The sequence below is a fragment of the Carassius auratus genome, chromosome 3 (genome assembly GCF_003368295.1).
Source record: "Carassius auratus strain Wakin chromosome 3, ASM336829v1, whole genome shotgun sequence".
In the NCBI taxonomy this organism is placed as follows: domain Eukaryota; kingdom Metazoa; phylum Chordata; class Actinopteri; order Cypriniformes; family Cyprinidae; genus Carassius; species Carassius auratus.
In genome coordinates, this window is record NC_039245.1 from 15,257,437 (window position 1) to 15,273,222 (window position 15,786).

General features: G+C 39.3%; 1 protein-coding gene across 2 annotated transcripts; it reads left to right on the forward strand.

Annotated features, from left to right (window-relative positions):
- Positions 1-1,329: 1,329 nt before the first annotated feature.
- Positions 1,330-12,617, forward strand: LOC113055049 (ATP-sensitive inward rectifier potassium channel 12-like). Of its 2 annotated transcripts, XM_026220997.1 has the most exons (3): positions 1,330-2,206; positions 4,679-4,816; positions 11,075-12,555. In XM_026220997.1, the coding sequence occupies exons 2-3, from the start codon at positions 4,794-4,796 to the stop codon at positions 12,516-12,518; spliced, it is 1,467 nt and encodes a 488-aa protein (XP_026076782.1). In that variant the 5' UTR covers positions 1,330-2,206; positions 4,679-4,793; the 3' UTR covers positions 12,519-12,555. The 2 variants fall into 2 exon arrangements, with proteins under 2 accessions (XP_026076782.1, XP_026076789.1); XM_026221004.1 differs by lacking the exon at positions 1,330-2,206 and having other exon boundaries at positions 3,374-4,816; positions 11,075-12,617.
- The last annotated feature ends 3,169 nt before the right edge of the window (positions 12,618-15,786 follow it).

Here is a 15,786-nt window from a genome sequence, read left to right on the forward strand (position 1 = left end):
TTTGTAAACGGGTTTGAGTGAGTGTTGCGTGTAAACTCAGTGAGACAGAGGAGCAGTCAACCATTCGAGGTCAAATTAGGAAGTTTTATTTCTTACATAACGGCGAAACACGGCAGTATAGTGTGCAAAACGGCAGAAACTGAGAGTTTCCACACGACTGCGCGACAATCTACTGAACGAGTGGAAAGAGGGAGAGAGAGATATTCAGACAGACTGATATTTGATAATGGGAGAGAAAAACCCGGAAAACTGAGAGACGCAGGTCGTGGGAGGTCGTGGGAACTTATCAGGACACCACACACACATAGACGCAGACGCACACGCGCGCACACGCACACGCGCGCACACACACACACACACACGCACACTTCGAACAATCACTCTCTTCTCTTTTCTCTCTCAAAGTTATTTAAGACATGTTTGAGGAGCCGAAGTGATCTGAAGGTTGTCTTCATATTCATAGAAATAATAAATCAGAACTTAATGATTGACAGATGCGATTATTCTTTCAGATGGAAAAAGTGTCGCGTTTTGCGTCATCTTCGGCTTTCTCTCTCATATGAAAGTGTTAATGCATTAAGCTTGTTTTTACATATGTGCCCTTCACCCTTTTACCTCACGCTACCACCATCCGTGTGTGTGTGTGTGTGTGTGTGTGTGTGTGTGTGTGTGTGTGTGTGTGTGTGTGTGTGTGTGTGTGTGTGCATGTGTGTGCGCGCGCGCATTTGGTTTTGGGTCGCGTCCCGTTTGAGTCACGCAGGATCATCTGTCTGTCTCTCTGAGTGTCTGCATTGCCAAACAAAACAACAATTTATTAAAACTTTTAGTTTATGATGTGCATCTATCTCTGTCATTTGAATTCATCATTACTACTCCCGATTACGCCAAAATGACTACATTTTGCATACATCTAGCTTTGTTCGAAAACACACAAACACACACAGCCTATGCGAAATGTCGCTGTCAGAAATGTATATATCTTGTGCATAAACAGAGTACCAGCCTCATCTGTTTGTAATCCAGTTAAACAGGCCTCTCTCCGTGATCATGTCCTCGCAGGATCCTCGTCTCAGCTCGTCTCTCGGTGTTTTCTCCCACACACTCCTCCTGTCACTCCACGGCTGTCACACCTTCACATCCCCACCTCCTCATCCAGGCCTCCACCGCCGAAAATAAGCGCTCGCTCAGCAAAGTCTCCATAGAAACCCTGTCGTGCTGTTCTCCAAGACCTAAAACAAGCAGCAGGCCTGAAACACAGAGCCGGAGTCATCATAAACCTGCGTTCACGGACCTTCACGGTGGATAGGTGTGGTAAACCCGTCACATTCTGTGTTCGTTCACCTTCGGAAACACGGGGATTTCTGTAAATTCTCCTCATGATGTTCATAAAAATAGGTTATTTATTGTCAATGACGGTTCCATGAAGAACCTTTAACATCCGTGGAATCTTTCCATTGCACAAAAGGTCCTTTATAAGGTTCTTAAAATGTTCTATAAATGGTTATTTTAAGAACTGTTCTCTGAACATTGCAGGTACTTCTGTTGTAGGCTGTTGCTGTGAAAACTCCTGTATTTGTAAAAGTGTGGTGGTGGTTTATATGGGTCATATTCGTCTTGAACTGAAAACATAAATCATGTTCATGGAGTTATGAACACCCAGGAGACAGAAAGAGATGGAGGGACAGCAGAACATCTGGGACGCTGAGGAAAATGAAAAAGATTAAAAGTCTTGTCCCGCGGATGGACAGAAGGAAAACAAAGATAATTCAATCAAGACAACTCATCAGTGTCGATGAAGACAGAAGCGCGTTGATATCCGTCAGGTCTGGACTAATGTGGACTCACTGGACTGGATTTCACTTCACATCATTCTGAAGTGAATATAATCGCAGTGACATGCTCACATCTTTCTCCTCCACCTCCTCCGTTATCCGCCGGTCGGTCACCCACATGAGCGCGAGACCGCGAGGACGAGGAGGAGAGCGCGCGCGCTCGGAGATTACCGCATGAGGGAAGTCAAAGCGGAGAGACCGGAGGGATAAACATACAAGAAAAGATGGATGTGTTCTGAGAATAAAAGAAAGAAAGAAATCAGGACGCGCGAACAGACCGCGCGCTTGCACCAAAACACCAAGTGAGCGCGAGCAGAAGACAAATTCACCGGAAAAAACCTTCACAGATTAGATATTTGCTTTGCTTTCATAAGGTGAGCAATTCTTCACATCTTCATTCATGTGTGTAGTAAATTGGTCTGATAATACAAATTTCCGAAGTTTTTTTCAGTTTTTTTTTTTTTTTTTTTGATGAAGATGTCGCTTCATATATTATAAAATGGGATCTATATTTGGTTAAACAATCTGCGTAGATTACGACAATATGCTAATTTGCCAATTGTTATCATTATATTGTTGTAAAAAGGAGTCACGTAGAAACACAAATTACTATTATGAATTGTAGCCCACTATATGTAGGTTTCTTAAATGAACTATATTTATAACTTTCAATTGTGCAAGAATATGTCAGTATGCAGATTTAAGGGACTGACTTGCAGATCAAATCGATGGAGGATGAACAGATGAGGGGAGGATAGATGCAGAGAAAAGAAACATGATGTTGTAATGAAAAGAGATTATTCTCTGTTTGAGATCAAGCACTGGTCCAGCATCATATTTAATGTCAGAGCTTCAATCTGCTTCATGATGAACCCCATCAGCTGTTAGTTAGAAGTAATTAAAAGTCTTCTGATGAGCTGTATATGTCAAAGTATCACAGTATTTTTGTGATATAATAAATTATCAAGAACAGGAAATTTGTGTGTGTGTGTGTGTGTGTGTGTGTGTGTGTAAATGAACAAATAGTACAAATATGGTTCAAACTGTCAAAAGTTAAAACGTGTAAAAAGTCTAATGACGTACCCAAAACATACAATGCTGTTATTTCAGCCAATATACCAATCTACAGTGGCCACAAAAAGTGTCTGAATACCGAAACCACGCTCATGTCAATCATATAATTTATTATAAAGAAACATGCACCAGCTATATATATATATATATATATAATCAGGAGGTTGTTGGTTTGAAATGCTATAACATTGGATGTCAATATTGTGTTAATGTGAGTTAGTGTGGAACTACAAACATTAGATCTTGGCTCCATCAATGCCAACAAGGTCATGGGTTCAGTTCCCACAGATGAACTGATTAAATGCATACCTTGACAGCAGTGCAAGTCACTCTGGATAAAAGAAAAAAAATCTGCATCATATCACTGTTAAAAATGAGAGATGAAGAGATTATTCAGATATAATTAACTTGATTAGGAATAAAGAAAGACACGTCTCTCTCTCTCTCTCTCTCTCTCACACACACACACACACACACACACACACACACACACACACACACACAAACAGGTGATCAGGGATTAAGTGTGTGTGTGTTTATGTTGTGTAACAAAGTCCATTTTGATTGTAAAGAGCAGTTATTGAGTCACATGGATCTGACCTGTTGACCTCTGCATCTCCCACAATCCCACTCTCTCCTTGAACTATTTAATGTCATTTAAATTGACAATTCATAACAAGACATACTAATGTTTTCAAACAGTAGCTTAGAGGACGTGTGTTTGTGTGTGTGTGTGTGTGTGTGTGTGTGTGATTGATATCTGTGATGAGACCATGGTAATGAGAAACTGAAAACTGCCCTTTAGACACAATCAGATCAGTTGACTGTCATTTACAGTGTCATGAAGAAACATAATATACACAATAATCACACAACCTACAAAATGTACGAGTACACTCTAAAAACGGGAAGAGTCTAACATCTTTTTAAGTTAACTTCCAATTACAATTACGTTTACTCAACAAACAACACTTTTTTATTTTTACATTTTTATTAGCACAAAAACGGTTTTAATACAGGTTGATTACTTAAAATAAAGTTTATCCAAATTGGTGCAACATAATTCAGTCATAAATGAAATTTTGAACCAATTAATCTGATCTTTTTCAGTTCAAATCTAATTTATACTTGGCAAGTTGTCAAATGTAACTTATTTAGCGTGTAAATTTGACCAGTATAAGATTGTCACACTAGCTCTACTCTTCAACACGATGGTAAAAACTGTAACCCAACCTTACCGAAACTCTTTTAAATGTCAAACATAACAGCATTCAATACTAACAGCTCTTTCCATTCACTAAAACACATTAAATAACAGTGAATTGTAACATTTAATTTACTTATCTAGCTCTATGCAAAGCAAGCTGGGAACTAGAAATACAATTTCCATACAGACATCTCAGGTTAAATTACACAACAGAACTAAAATGATGTCTGCAGCTTCTGTTTGAATTAAATGCAGGATGGGAAGATGAAAATAAAATCAAATTATTTTATTAAGTTGTTTTGCCATCCAGATTAGAAGTCATCAACCACTGCACTACATTTAGAGAACATGCAGATCAGTGGTGGCTGCTAGCCTACATCCGAGTGTGTGTGTGTGAGTGTGTGTGTGTGTGTGTGTGTGTGTGTGTGTGTGTGCGCGCGGGCTATTTTAACAGCTGCTATGACCCAGATCACAGCATCCAAACCAGAACACAAATATAGTTTCTGTGCATCATCATCACATCATCCTGAACTTTCAGCACAGCATCTTGACTCTGTGTCTGCAGCGTGGACGTACCGTAGATCCAGGTGTGTTAGGATGCCAATCCCCAATCTTTCCGGTTAAACGGAGAACACTGTTCTGTCGTGTCACTGGAGAAGCAGCTGAAGATCAAGTACAGCATGGGAGCCAACAGAGCCAGCAGGTAAGAGGAGAACGTGTGGGAGCATCCATGTTTATTTATGGGTCAAAATAATGCACAAAAATACGCTTAGCTTACTCAGTTTTGATTATTTATAATATTATAAAACTCATTTGGATGAGTCAGTATATGTGATGTAATTTGTGCGTCTTGTTCTGATTAAATAATTTCATTTTCCAAGGACATTTGTCTTGGTCTCAAAAAGCTTTTTGTTCATGCAAAGTCAAGAGGTTCCTAGGTATGTTTGGTTCCCAAAGTTCAGAAAGAAAGTCATACAGGTTTGAAATGACATAAGGGAGAGTTAATAATGACAGAATGATCCGTTTTGGGTTAAATATCCATTTAAGTGCTAAAATCTGTAGAAGAAATGGTAAATTGCTGGCAAATGTAGATCTACAGGGTTCAGCTCAAAGTTTGTGGTCATCTTCTCAGCTGGTCTGTGAATCAGTCTGAACTCTCAGAGTCAAATAATGTGTTTAATGCTGCTTCTCTAAAACAAGACCAATTCAAGAGGATGAGGCTTGCTCTTTGATTTTGCTTCCATATCATATCTTGTTTCAGATTAGTGAAAAGAAATCATCCAAAATACACATCTATATTCTGAAGGATTTAACTGAGTGGGTTGTTCATATATTACTCACACTCATTTATATAGGATTTATTCTATTATTATAGTGTTTATTCCGAAAAAAAACGTGCCATTTTTTTTTTCTGGCTGTTAACAATATTTTCTGATTTATGGAAAATAAATCATATATGTGATGCAATTTGTGCATCTTGTTCTGATTAAATAATTTCATTTTTCCAAGGAGAAGGAGTGATTAAAAGAAAAAAAAATCCCCCAAACTCTAAAATGTCAGCAAAATCAAACAATAGTTTGAATCTGGTGTTATCCAATTTTCAGATTTGTTTTATTATAAATATATGCAAACCTTTAACAATATTATGCTCAATTTGAATATTTAACTTGCATATTTGAATATTATTCACCTGTAATGTATTTTCTTAAGGGGGGAGGGGGGGGGTGAAATGCTTGTTTTCACTCAATATCCTGTTAATCTTGAGTACCTATAGAGTAGTACTGCATCCTTCATAACTCCAAAAAGTCTTTAGTTTTATTATATTCATAAGAGAAAGATAGTCTGTACCGATTTTTCCCGGAAAAACACGACCGGCTGGAGGCGTGGCGTGTGGGCGGAGCTAAAGAATCACGAGTGCCAGTAAGCTTTTGCGTTGAGAGTGTTTGGAAACTGTGACACCGTGAGGAAAAAAAAACATCATCCAACACAAACCATGGATAACAGTCAGATTCAGCCGTTTATTTATGATCCAGAATCAGATCCAGAGGCTGAAATTTAACAAGAGCAGCAGCAGCAACGACGTCTCTATGTGGTATGTACTGAAACTGTATATATTTGCTTAGCGGTTTTGGAGAAAGACTAAGATCCACTTTGTCGTCTTTTTTATTTTTATTTTTTTAAGCTGTACATGTGGAAAGTGCAGTTTGATGACAACATCGCATGTTGTTTACTTGATGTGCTTACACACTGATAGCTAAGTTAACAACACAGAGATATTTGAAGCAGTTTTACTCACCGCATGCGGTTCCAACACATGATCGTAACCCTTTTTCGTTGGGACTGCATTATCCTTAAGAAATAAACGATGTGCAATCTGAAATGCAGGGAACAAACAAAAACACTTGCACAACTCCGTTGATGCTCTGTAAAAATAAACTCCATCCACTGGTCCCTTAATGCTGTTTTTTTTTTTTTTTTGATTACTCTGATCAGTGAAGTCTGTTGTGCTCTCAGTGCTCTGCTATACAGGAGCGCGCTCTTCCGGCAGAAGTGCCCTTATAAGGAAATTCCGCTCAATCTAATATCACACAGAGCCATACTCGAAAAAAAACTTTCCGAAACTTGTGACAAACCAAAACTTGGAACAAAAATTCTCCTTCAAACGTACAACTTAATTTTTGAAACTCTACAGAACAGAACCGTCTACTCCTGAGGAGTCAGCTACAGAACAGGACCGTCTCCTCCTGAGGAGTCAGCTACAGAACAAGTCTCCTCCTGAGGAGTCAGCTACAGAACAAGTCTCCTCCTGAGGAGTCAGCTACAGAACACTGTTTGCGCCTGAGGAGTCAGCTACAGAACAGAACCGTCTCCAGTGTTAGCTACAGAACAGGACAGTCTCCTCCTGATGAGTCAGGTACGAAACAGGACGGTTTCCTCCTGAGGAGTCAGCTAGAGAACACGACTGGCTCCTCCTGATGAGTCAGCTATGAAACAGGACTGTTTCCTCCTGAGGAGTCAGCTACAGAACAAGACTGGCTCCTCCTGATGAGTCAGCTACAGAACAGGACCGTCTCCAGTGTCAGCTACAGAACAGGACAGTCTCCTCCTGATGAGTCAGCTACGAAACAGGACTGTTTCCTCCTGAGAAATCAGCTACAGAACACATCTCTTTCTGAGGAGTCAGCTACAGAACAAGACTGGCTCCTCCTGAGGACTCAGCTACAGAACAGGACCGTCTCCAGTGTCAGCTACAGAACAGGACAGTCTCCTCCTGATGAGTCAGCTACGAAACAGGACCATTTCCTCCTGAGAAATCAGCTACAGAACACATCTCTTTCTGAGGAGTCAGCTACAGAAAATCAGTCTCTTAATTTTTGAAACTTTGTCCATGTTTAGCATGGGAATCCAACTCTTTAACAGTGTAAAAAACTCAGTATGCATGAAATAGCATTTGAATACCCCATTAAATGATGACTGAGTTTAGGAAAAATCTTAAAATAATAAACTTCTTGCCAAAGTTTTATCCATTTTTTTTTAATAACCACAGATTTGAACACTTCTTTTGTTCAAAACAATAGAAACAGTAACAGATACTTGAAAACTCTGTTTCATGTGAAGTTTTACTGGCTCAGACACATTTACTCGCTCATGTGCTCCACCAAACATCAGCAGGTGACTGAGAGCCAGTAACACTGACAGACTGTTTATTTATTTGCGTATTAGTGTGTGTGTGAAGGAGAGAGAGAGAGAGAGAGAGCTCAGGTTATAATCCCTAAACCTTCACTGACCGCAATCCTGATATGGCTAAATGACTGGCCTTCCCTCATAATCCCAGATGAGGGGCAGGTAATGCACACCTGAGGCCCTTGTACATTCACATACAAAACTCTGAAGAGAGTGACAGGGAAACGATGGAGAAACACACAGTCCTGATCCCGCTGATAGGTTTGGGAGGTTCATCAGGACAGTTTCTGCAGGGAGATGCATTAGTGACTCATGGTTTATCTGGAGCGAGTGTTTGTCCTTTAGATCGGTCACTGAGAGAACAAATGCTCCAATCAGATTACAGCACTCAACCTGTCCTCCAGAAGCTCCAAAAACCCACATTCTCACACCTTTATTTATTCATATGATGCTTTACATAATACAGCTAATTTCAAAGCAGCTACACAGAAATGAAAAGGCAAATAACAGAGTAGCAAAATTAATCTGTTATGAAACTATTTCAAATTATGCTGTATAGCATCTCTTCACTACACATCTCTACACAAAATAATTGTCATTTTAACTGTAACATTTTGTAAAAAGCTAAAAAAAAAAAAACAGGTAATAGGTTAACAGTAAGTTCTCATACTACATACAGGGGGAAAGTAAAAAATAGCAAATCAATGTATAATTTAGTCAAAAACTTTAAACTGATATTCCCAGAATTTCCTGCATTATACTCCACATTAGAAAGTATTTTGTTTAAATAATCATTTTTTAATAGTTTTTTTGTTATCAGTTATGTACATTTTGGCTTTATTTTACATCTGCTGTTTAATTAAAGTTTATTGCATTATTTAAGTATCATGTGTGTTACCATAATGGTGTTTGTGTTTGTTAAAGTTACAAAACAGATTTTAATAGCAGTGTGTGTTCTTGGATTCACTAGTTTGCATTAAAATTTTATTGTTGCTTATTTTTATTTTTTTGTTGTTGTTGTTCTTACAGTGTAAAGAAATCAATATTGTCTTTTTTTAGATCAAGTATGTCAATTATGTCAATCAGGGATATTAATATTATCTATAGTCATGGACAAAAGTTGTGGCAGTGACATAAATTATGTGTTTTGCAAAGTTTGCTGCTTCAGCTGTTGTGGTGTTTATTCACATTGTTTCTAGATTATTGTTTAAAGTGATCAGATGCATTTTAAATAATTGCTAAAAGCTTCTTTGGCCAAAAAACAAACTCTTCACGAAAAAGGGAGGAGTCAACTACAGAACATTGTCTCCTCCTGAGGTGTCAGCAACAGAACACGTTTCTTCCTGAGGTGTCAGCTACAGAACAGGACTGTCTCCTCCATGAGGATTCAGCTACGAAACAGGACTGTTTCCTCCTGAGGTGTCAGCTACAGCACCCTTTATCCTCCTGAGGTGTCAGCTACAGAACAGGACCGTCTCCTCCTGAGGAGTCAGCTACAGAACAAGTCTCCTCCTGAGGAGTCAGCTACAGAGCAGGACTGTGTCCTCCTGAGGAGTCAGCTACAGAACACTTCTCCTCCTGAGGAGTCAGCTACAGAACAGGACCGGCTCCTCCTGAGGAGTCAGCTACAGAACACTTCTCCTCCTGAGGTGTCAGCTACAGAACAGGACCGGCTCCTCCTGAGGAGTCAGCTACAGAACACTTCTCCTCCTGAGGTGTCAGCTACAGAACAGCAGGACTGTCTCCTCCTGAGATGTCAGCTACAGAACACTTCTCCTCCTGAGGTGTCAGCTACAGAACAGGACCGGCTCCTCCTGAGGAGTCAGCTACAGAACAGGACCGTCTCCTCCTGAGGACTCAGCTAGAGAACAGGACCGTCTCCAGTGTCAGCTACAGAACAGGACCGTCTCCTCCTGATGAGTCAGCTATGAAACAGGACCATTTCCTCCTGAGAAATCAGCTACAGAACACATCTCTTTCTGAGGAGTCAGCTACAGAACAAGACTGGCTCCTCCTGATGAGTCAGCTACGAAACAGGACCGTTTCCTCCTGAGGAGTCAGCTACAGAACAGGACCGTCTCCTCCTGATGAGTCAGCTACGAAACAGGACCGTTTCCTCCTGAGGTGTCAGCTACAGAACAGGACCGTCTCCTCCTGAGGACTCAGCTACAGAACAGGACTGTCTCCAGTGTCAGCTACAGAACAGGACTGTCTCCTCCTGATGAGTCAGCTACGAAACAGGACCATTTCCTCCTGAGAAATCAGCTACAGAACACATCTCTTTCTGAGGAGTCAGCTACAGAAAATCAGTCTCTTCCTGAGAAGTTAGCTACAGAACAGACCGTCTCCTCCTGAGGAGCCAGCTACAGAATAGAACAGGATTGTCTCCTCCTGAGGAGTCAGCTACAGAACAGGACCGTCTCCTCCTGGGAAGTCATCTACAGAATCGTGTCTCCAGCAATGCAGAACTTACTCAGGAATGGTAGCAGGTTGGTGTCAGAGAATCTGTACACACAGTGAGGCAAAGACTTTTGGACAATGGTCTGGTGTCAAAAACGGTAGCAAAGAAACCACCTCTCTCCAAAAATAACATCAAGGACAGACTGAAATTCTGCAGGAAGTACAAGGATTGGACAGCAGAAGACTAGTGCAAAGTTAACTGTGGTCAGTCCTCAAAAGGCGAGTGGACAAGCAGAACCCCACAAATTGTGATCAACTCCAATAACTAATAAGACAAGAATGGATCGCCATCAGTCAGGATTTGGCCCAGAAGCTAATAATCCAGCATGACTGAAGTGAATTTTAGAGGTTATGAAGCACTAGGGTCAAGACTGTAAATAGTGACTCTATTTTTTGCCAATAAAAGCCTTTAAAACGTATGATAAGCTTATCATTGCAAAACACAAAGTTTATGTCACTGTATGTATGTATATATATATATATATATATATATATATATATATATATATATATATATATATATATATATATATATATATATATAATATATATATATAATAATAAAATATAAAAGCATATGAAAATGAAATGAAAACGGAAAATGTATGCATAAAAGCCATTTCACAATATTAAAGCTAAAATTGAAATAGTAAAATTCAAACTAAATTACAAAAAAAAACTAAAATTATAATGAAAACTAAAAAAGTTAGCTCAATGTTCTAAATCAGCTCAATGTTCATTCAATTCATGTTTAGAAAAAAAAAGAAGCTTACTGAAGACATGTTTTCTGACAAGACACTCTTCTGTTGTCTCTCAGGTACAGCATTGTGTCTCCTGATGAGGAGGGACTGAAGATCTCCACCATCGGCCTCTACAACGGCCACTGCTCCGGACGGCTTCACTCCCCTGGAGCAGAGGTGGGTTCGAACATGGGTTCGAACATGGCATCAGCGCTGATGAGGACCGGCTACAATGGGAAGATCCCCACATCAGGCCAAGGCCAGCTACGCTCCCGCTTCGTCAAGAAGAACGGCCAGTGCAACGTGGTCTTCGCCAACATGGACGACAAGCCATGGCGGTACCTGGCGGACATCTTCACCACATGCGTGGACATCCGTTGGCGGTACCTGCTGATGGTCTTCTGCTCCACCTTTCTGCTGTCCTGGCTCGTGTTTGGACTGATCTTCTACAGCATATCTTTAGTGCACGGAGACTTCGAGAAAGATCGCGGAAGCAGCGGGAGGCCATGGAAACCGTGTTTGCAGCATGTCGAGGGTTTTGTTGGTGCATTCCTGTTCTCAATCGAGACTCAAACCACGATTGGTTACGGCTGGCGCTGCGTGACCGAAGAGTGTCCGGTAGCTATCGTAACGGTGGTGGTGCAATCCATCGTTGGGTGCATCATTGACTCTTTCATGATTGGCACCATTATGGCCAAAATGGCACGTCCGAAGAAGCGAAACCAAACCTTGATGTTTTCGCATAACGCAGTGATTGCACTGCGAGATGGAAAGCTGTGTTTGATGTGGCGTGTTGGGAACCTTCGGCGGAGCCACATTGTTGAAGCCCACGTCCGCGCGCAGCTCATCCGCCCCTACATGACGGCAGAGGGCGAGTTCATCCCGCTGGAACAGATGGATTTGAACGTGGGCTACGACGACGGTACAGACCGCCTCTTCCTGGTGTCACCGCTAGTAATCGTGCATGAAATCGACGAGGACTCGCCGCTGTGGGGATTGAGCCGCGTGGATCTCGAGTCTGATGATTTCGAGATCGTAGTGATCCTGGAGGGAATGGTGGAGGCGACAGCAATGACGACACAAACGCGTAGCTCGTACCTTTCCCGCGAGATCCTATGGGGTCACCGCTTCGAGCCGGTCATCTTCGAAGACCGTGACCGCTACCAGGTCGACTACACACACTTCCACAAGACCTATGAGGTTCGCTCAACGCCCACTTGCAGCGCTAAGGAGCTGAGCGAACTGACCGGACACCGTTCATCTGGGACGTCCCGCTCCGTGACGCCATCTCAGTCGCTTCTCCCACCGCACTCGCCCAGTGCCTTCTGCTACGAGAACGAGGTGGCGCTGTGCTGCGGTGAGGACGACGAGGACCGAAAAATGTTCCAGGATTCGGCCACAATGACCTCCGGAAACAACATGCTCTGTGTACTAGACATGGGCAATCAGATCGGGTTTGACATCCTGCAGACTGCCATCCCAGTCCACCCCATGACTTATAAGAGCGAATCTGAGATATGACCTTCTCACTAGTACATCCATTTATTTAAACACATTTATTTATACAGAAATGGATAGTTAAATAAATATTTAAGTTGATTATTTGAATGTATTCTACTTAACGCAATTATTTTATATAAATAAAACTAAATATAATATAATGCATTTATTTATATAAATGTATTATGTAAATATAATGCACTTGAATAGTTTATATAAATATACATTTTTGTAGAAATATGTTTATAAATACTTGAATACATTTATAAAAATACATATAACTATACAAGTAATTTTTTTTCAAATGTATAATTTACATAATAATATAAAAGCACACTTATTCATAAGTAATGTATAATGTATTATATAATTATGATACACCTGATTGATTTATTTGCATAAATAAATACAATTGGCTAGTAATAGATGTGTATATAAATAATAAATATATTCAATTATATAAAATGCATTATATTTATTTAAATACATTTATTAAAAATAAATACATGTATTATTTGTATACATATACATTTATATAAATAGTAATTTATAAGTCATAAATGTACTCATGTATAAAACTATATTATATAATGCAACCAAATCATTCACTATAAATAAATATACTAATATAAGTAATGCATTTGTATATAAAGAATACATGTATTTAAATAAATGTATATTAATTTACAAACATTTACTATATTTACATGAATAAATAGATCTATCTGTTATTTACTTCTGAATAAATTGCCTTCCCTGCATTGGTTTTGTACTTTGCTCATCGCAGTCTTCCCAAAGGAGGAAGTGGATGTGTTTGGCCTCAAGGAACACTGACACTAAAGGTCGTGACCTCATGTCATGCAGCATAAATGGTCATTGATGGGGCTTGCGGTGGAGATTAAATGCATCCTCAGCGAATATAAGACTAAGATGCTAAGAAGACTGAAACTACTGAAGCACAAATAACTTCACCAAAGGAGCCGAGCTCAGGAAGGACTGATGTTTCTCTCTGTTCATCTGTACAGTTACTGTAAATATGACAAAAACCTGTCAGATTCTGTGCAAAAGAGGAGTTTTGAAAACTTGAATACAAAAGCAATAGTAATTTGAGTAATATTAAATCATTTAAATTTGAGTTGATTTTTTTTTTTTTTTTTGCAGCTCTGTTATTTAATGAATTATTTTGATGTTTTGAGGGATGGAAAGATGAAATCTTTGAAAACTGTCTAAGATTTATTTCCATCCTGGTGAAAATCTCAATGCTTCATCAAAATTGTTTTAAGAATTTATGTTCAAATCAATGCCAGCTTTCTATCGTTAAAAATGTGAAGCTTTTCAAGATATAGAGAAAGCATGATTAAATCTGAAATCAAGGGAAGCCCATTTATGCTATGGAATAAAAACAATAATAATAAAATAAAAAAAACTTTCTTTTTTTACAAATCTGAGAAAAAAATAGAAACTGGGAAAATAATGGATAGTTAATATTATTTATATATATAAATAAATTAAATTATAAAGTTTATATCTCACAATTCTGTTTTATTTCCACCACAGAATAATTTTTTTACTAATTTAATTCCAATTTTCACAGAATTCCAAATGTTTTTCTCAGAATTCCAAGTTTATATCTATCAAATCTGAGTTTAAAATCTTGCACGTCACACTTTTTCCTGGTAATTCTGAGTTAATATCTCACAGTTCAGTATTTGTTTCTCACAATTCAGACTTTTAAATTGCACAATTCTGAGTTTAAATCTCGCAATTCTGACTTTATAATAAAATCAAAAGTGTTAATTGTGAGATAAGTAAAATGTTTTATTCTGTGCTGGAAACATATATAACACTGCACCTAATGCAGTCTTAAGCAGCTGATTCTGGGTCTTCTCAGATTCAGTTTGACAGGTTAAGCATGTTGCACATCATTATTATAATGCTGTTGAGTGGTTTTGTGTTGGACTCCTCCAGCATTTAAAAGGGATGAGGTTTAATACAGTCGCGCCGTTTGGTGATGTGTGTTTGTGGACAAAGCACTTTTACTCTTGAACTGTACTGTGAAACTCAGACAGATGACGCGGTGATATAAACTGATGTAATGAGTTACAAATGCTCCAGTCTTTAATGTATAAACTAGAGATCAATAGCAATGTTCATTTTTGTTATGTTCATCACTGGTTCCCCCAGGCTTCTCTCCCATCGTACTGTTCTCGGGACGGTTTGGGTGAACCTGATGTGTGTGAATATAAAACTGCTGCATGATGGGAAATTTTCAGAGCTGGTTTTATTGTACTCTTCCCATTTGAAAATATTCCAGACGATGTTCAGATGGAGAAACTTTACTTGAAAGCGTCAGAACTCTTGAAATGCACTTTATCTTGTTGTGTTGCACCTTAATAAATCTCTCTGCTGCACTATGTTTGGATGTCTAAGCCCATATTAAACACACAAGCTGGGACTAACTCTACATGACCTTGACTGAATACAACTGCACAGCTGTTTGATAAATCTACTAATTATTTGAATAAGATCTGAACAATACAGATTTAGAGTCATAGCTTCTGCAGATACACGTTTGACACACATCTGATGAAAGCCTGACTGATGAGTTGCAGTTCTGTGATCTCTCCAGCAGATGGAGCACAACACCGACACACAAGCAGCACACAAACCGACACACCGAGGCCCTCTGCTGCGCACTGACGCATTCAAGAATAATAATAAATACTCAAATATAATATTTAAAACATTTTAAGTCAACAACATAAATGACAAAATTATATTTGCACATTTAAACGTTTAGAGAGAATAAAAATGAGTTTAAATAAAATAAATATATTAGCACATTTTAAAAGGTTATAAGGATACAAAAATGAAATGAGTGTATAAACTCTCTTTAAGGAACTCGCACTGACCGAATCAGGCAAGACGCTCAAGCATAAACCGGTTCCGGTCCCGGTTCCGCGTCATCATTCAGCACAGAATGAGATGACCTCACGAGCACTGCACGTCATCAGCCATTAGTCATTCGCTCAGTCCGGTGTTCACCGCGTCCGGTTACTGCTCTGTGATGAAGATAAACCGCGGGGTTAAGACCTCCAAACCAGAACTGCACGACAGTCATCGATCATCTAATTCTAGGATACACTCTTAAAACACTGAACAAATACATTAAACATGAGGTCATCCAAGTAGCCTATCATTTATCACCTAATTTAAATTCATATCCTTTGCAATTAGTCAAGAGAACACATGAAAGCTTTTCCCGACGATATTTCAGCATATATTTAGT

Excerpts from the sequence above, each read along its gene's own strand:
- LOC113055049 (XM_026220997.1), top strand. The coding sequence starts at position 4,794 with ATGGGAGCCAACAGAGCCAGCAG. Across the intron at positions 4,817-11,074 it reads GGAGCCAACAGAGCCAGCAG|GTACAGCATTGTGTCTCCTG; the intron begins GTAAGAGGAGAA and ends GTTGTCTCTCAG.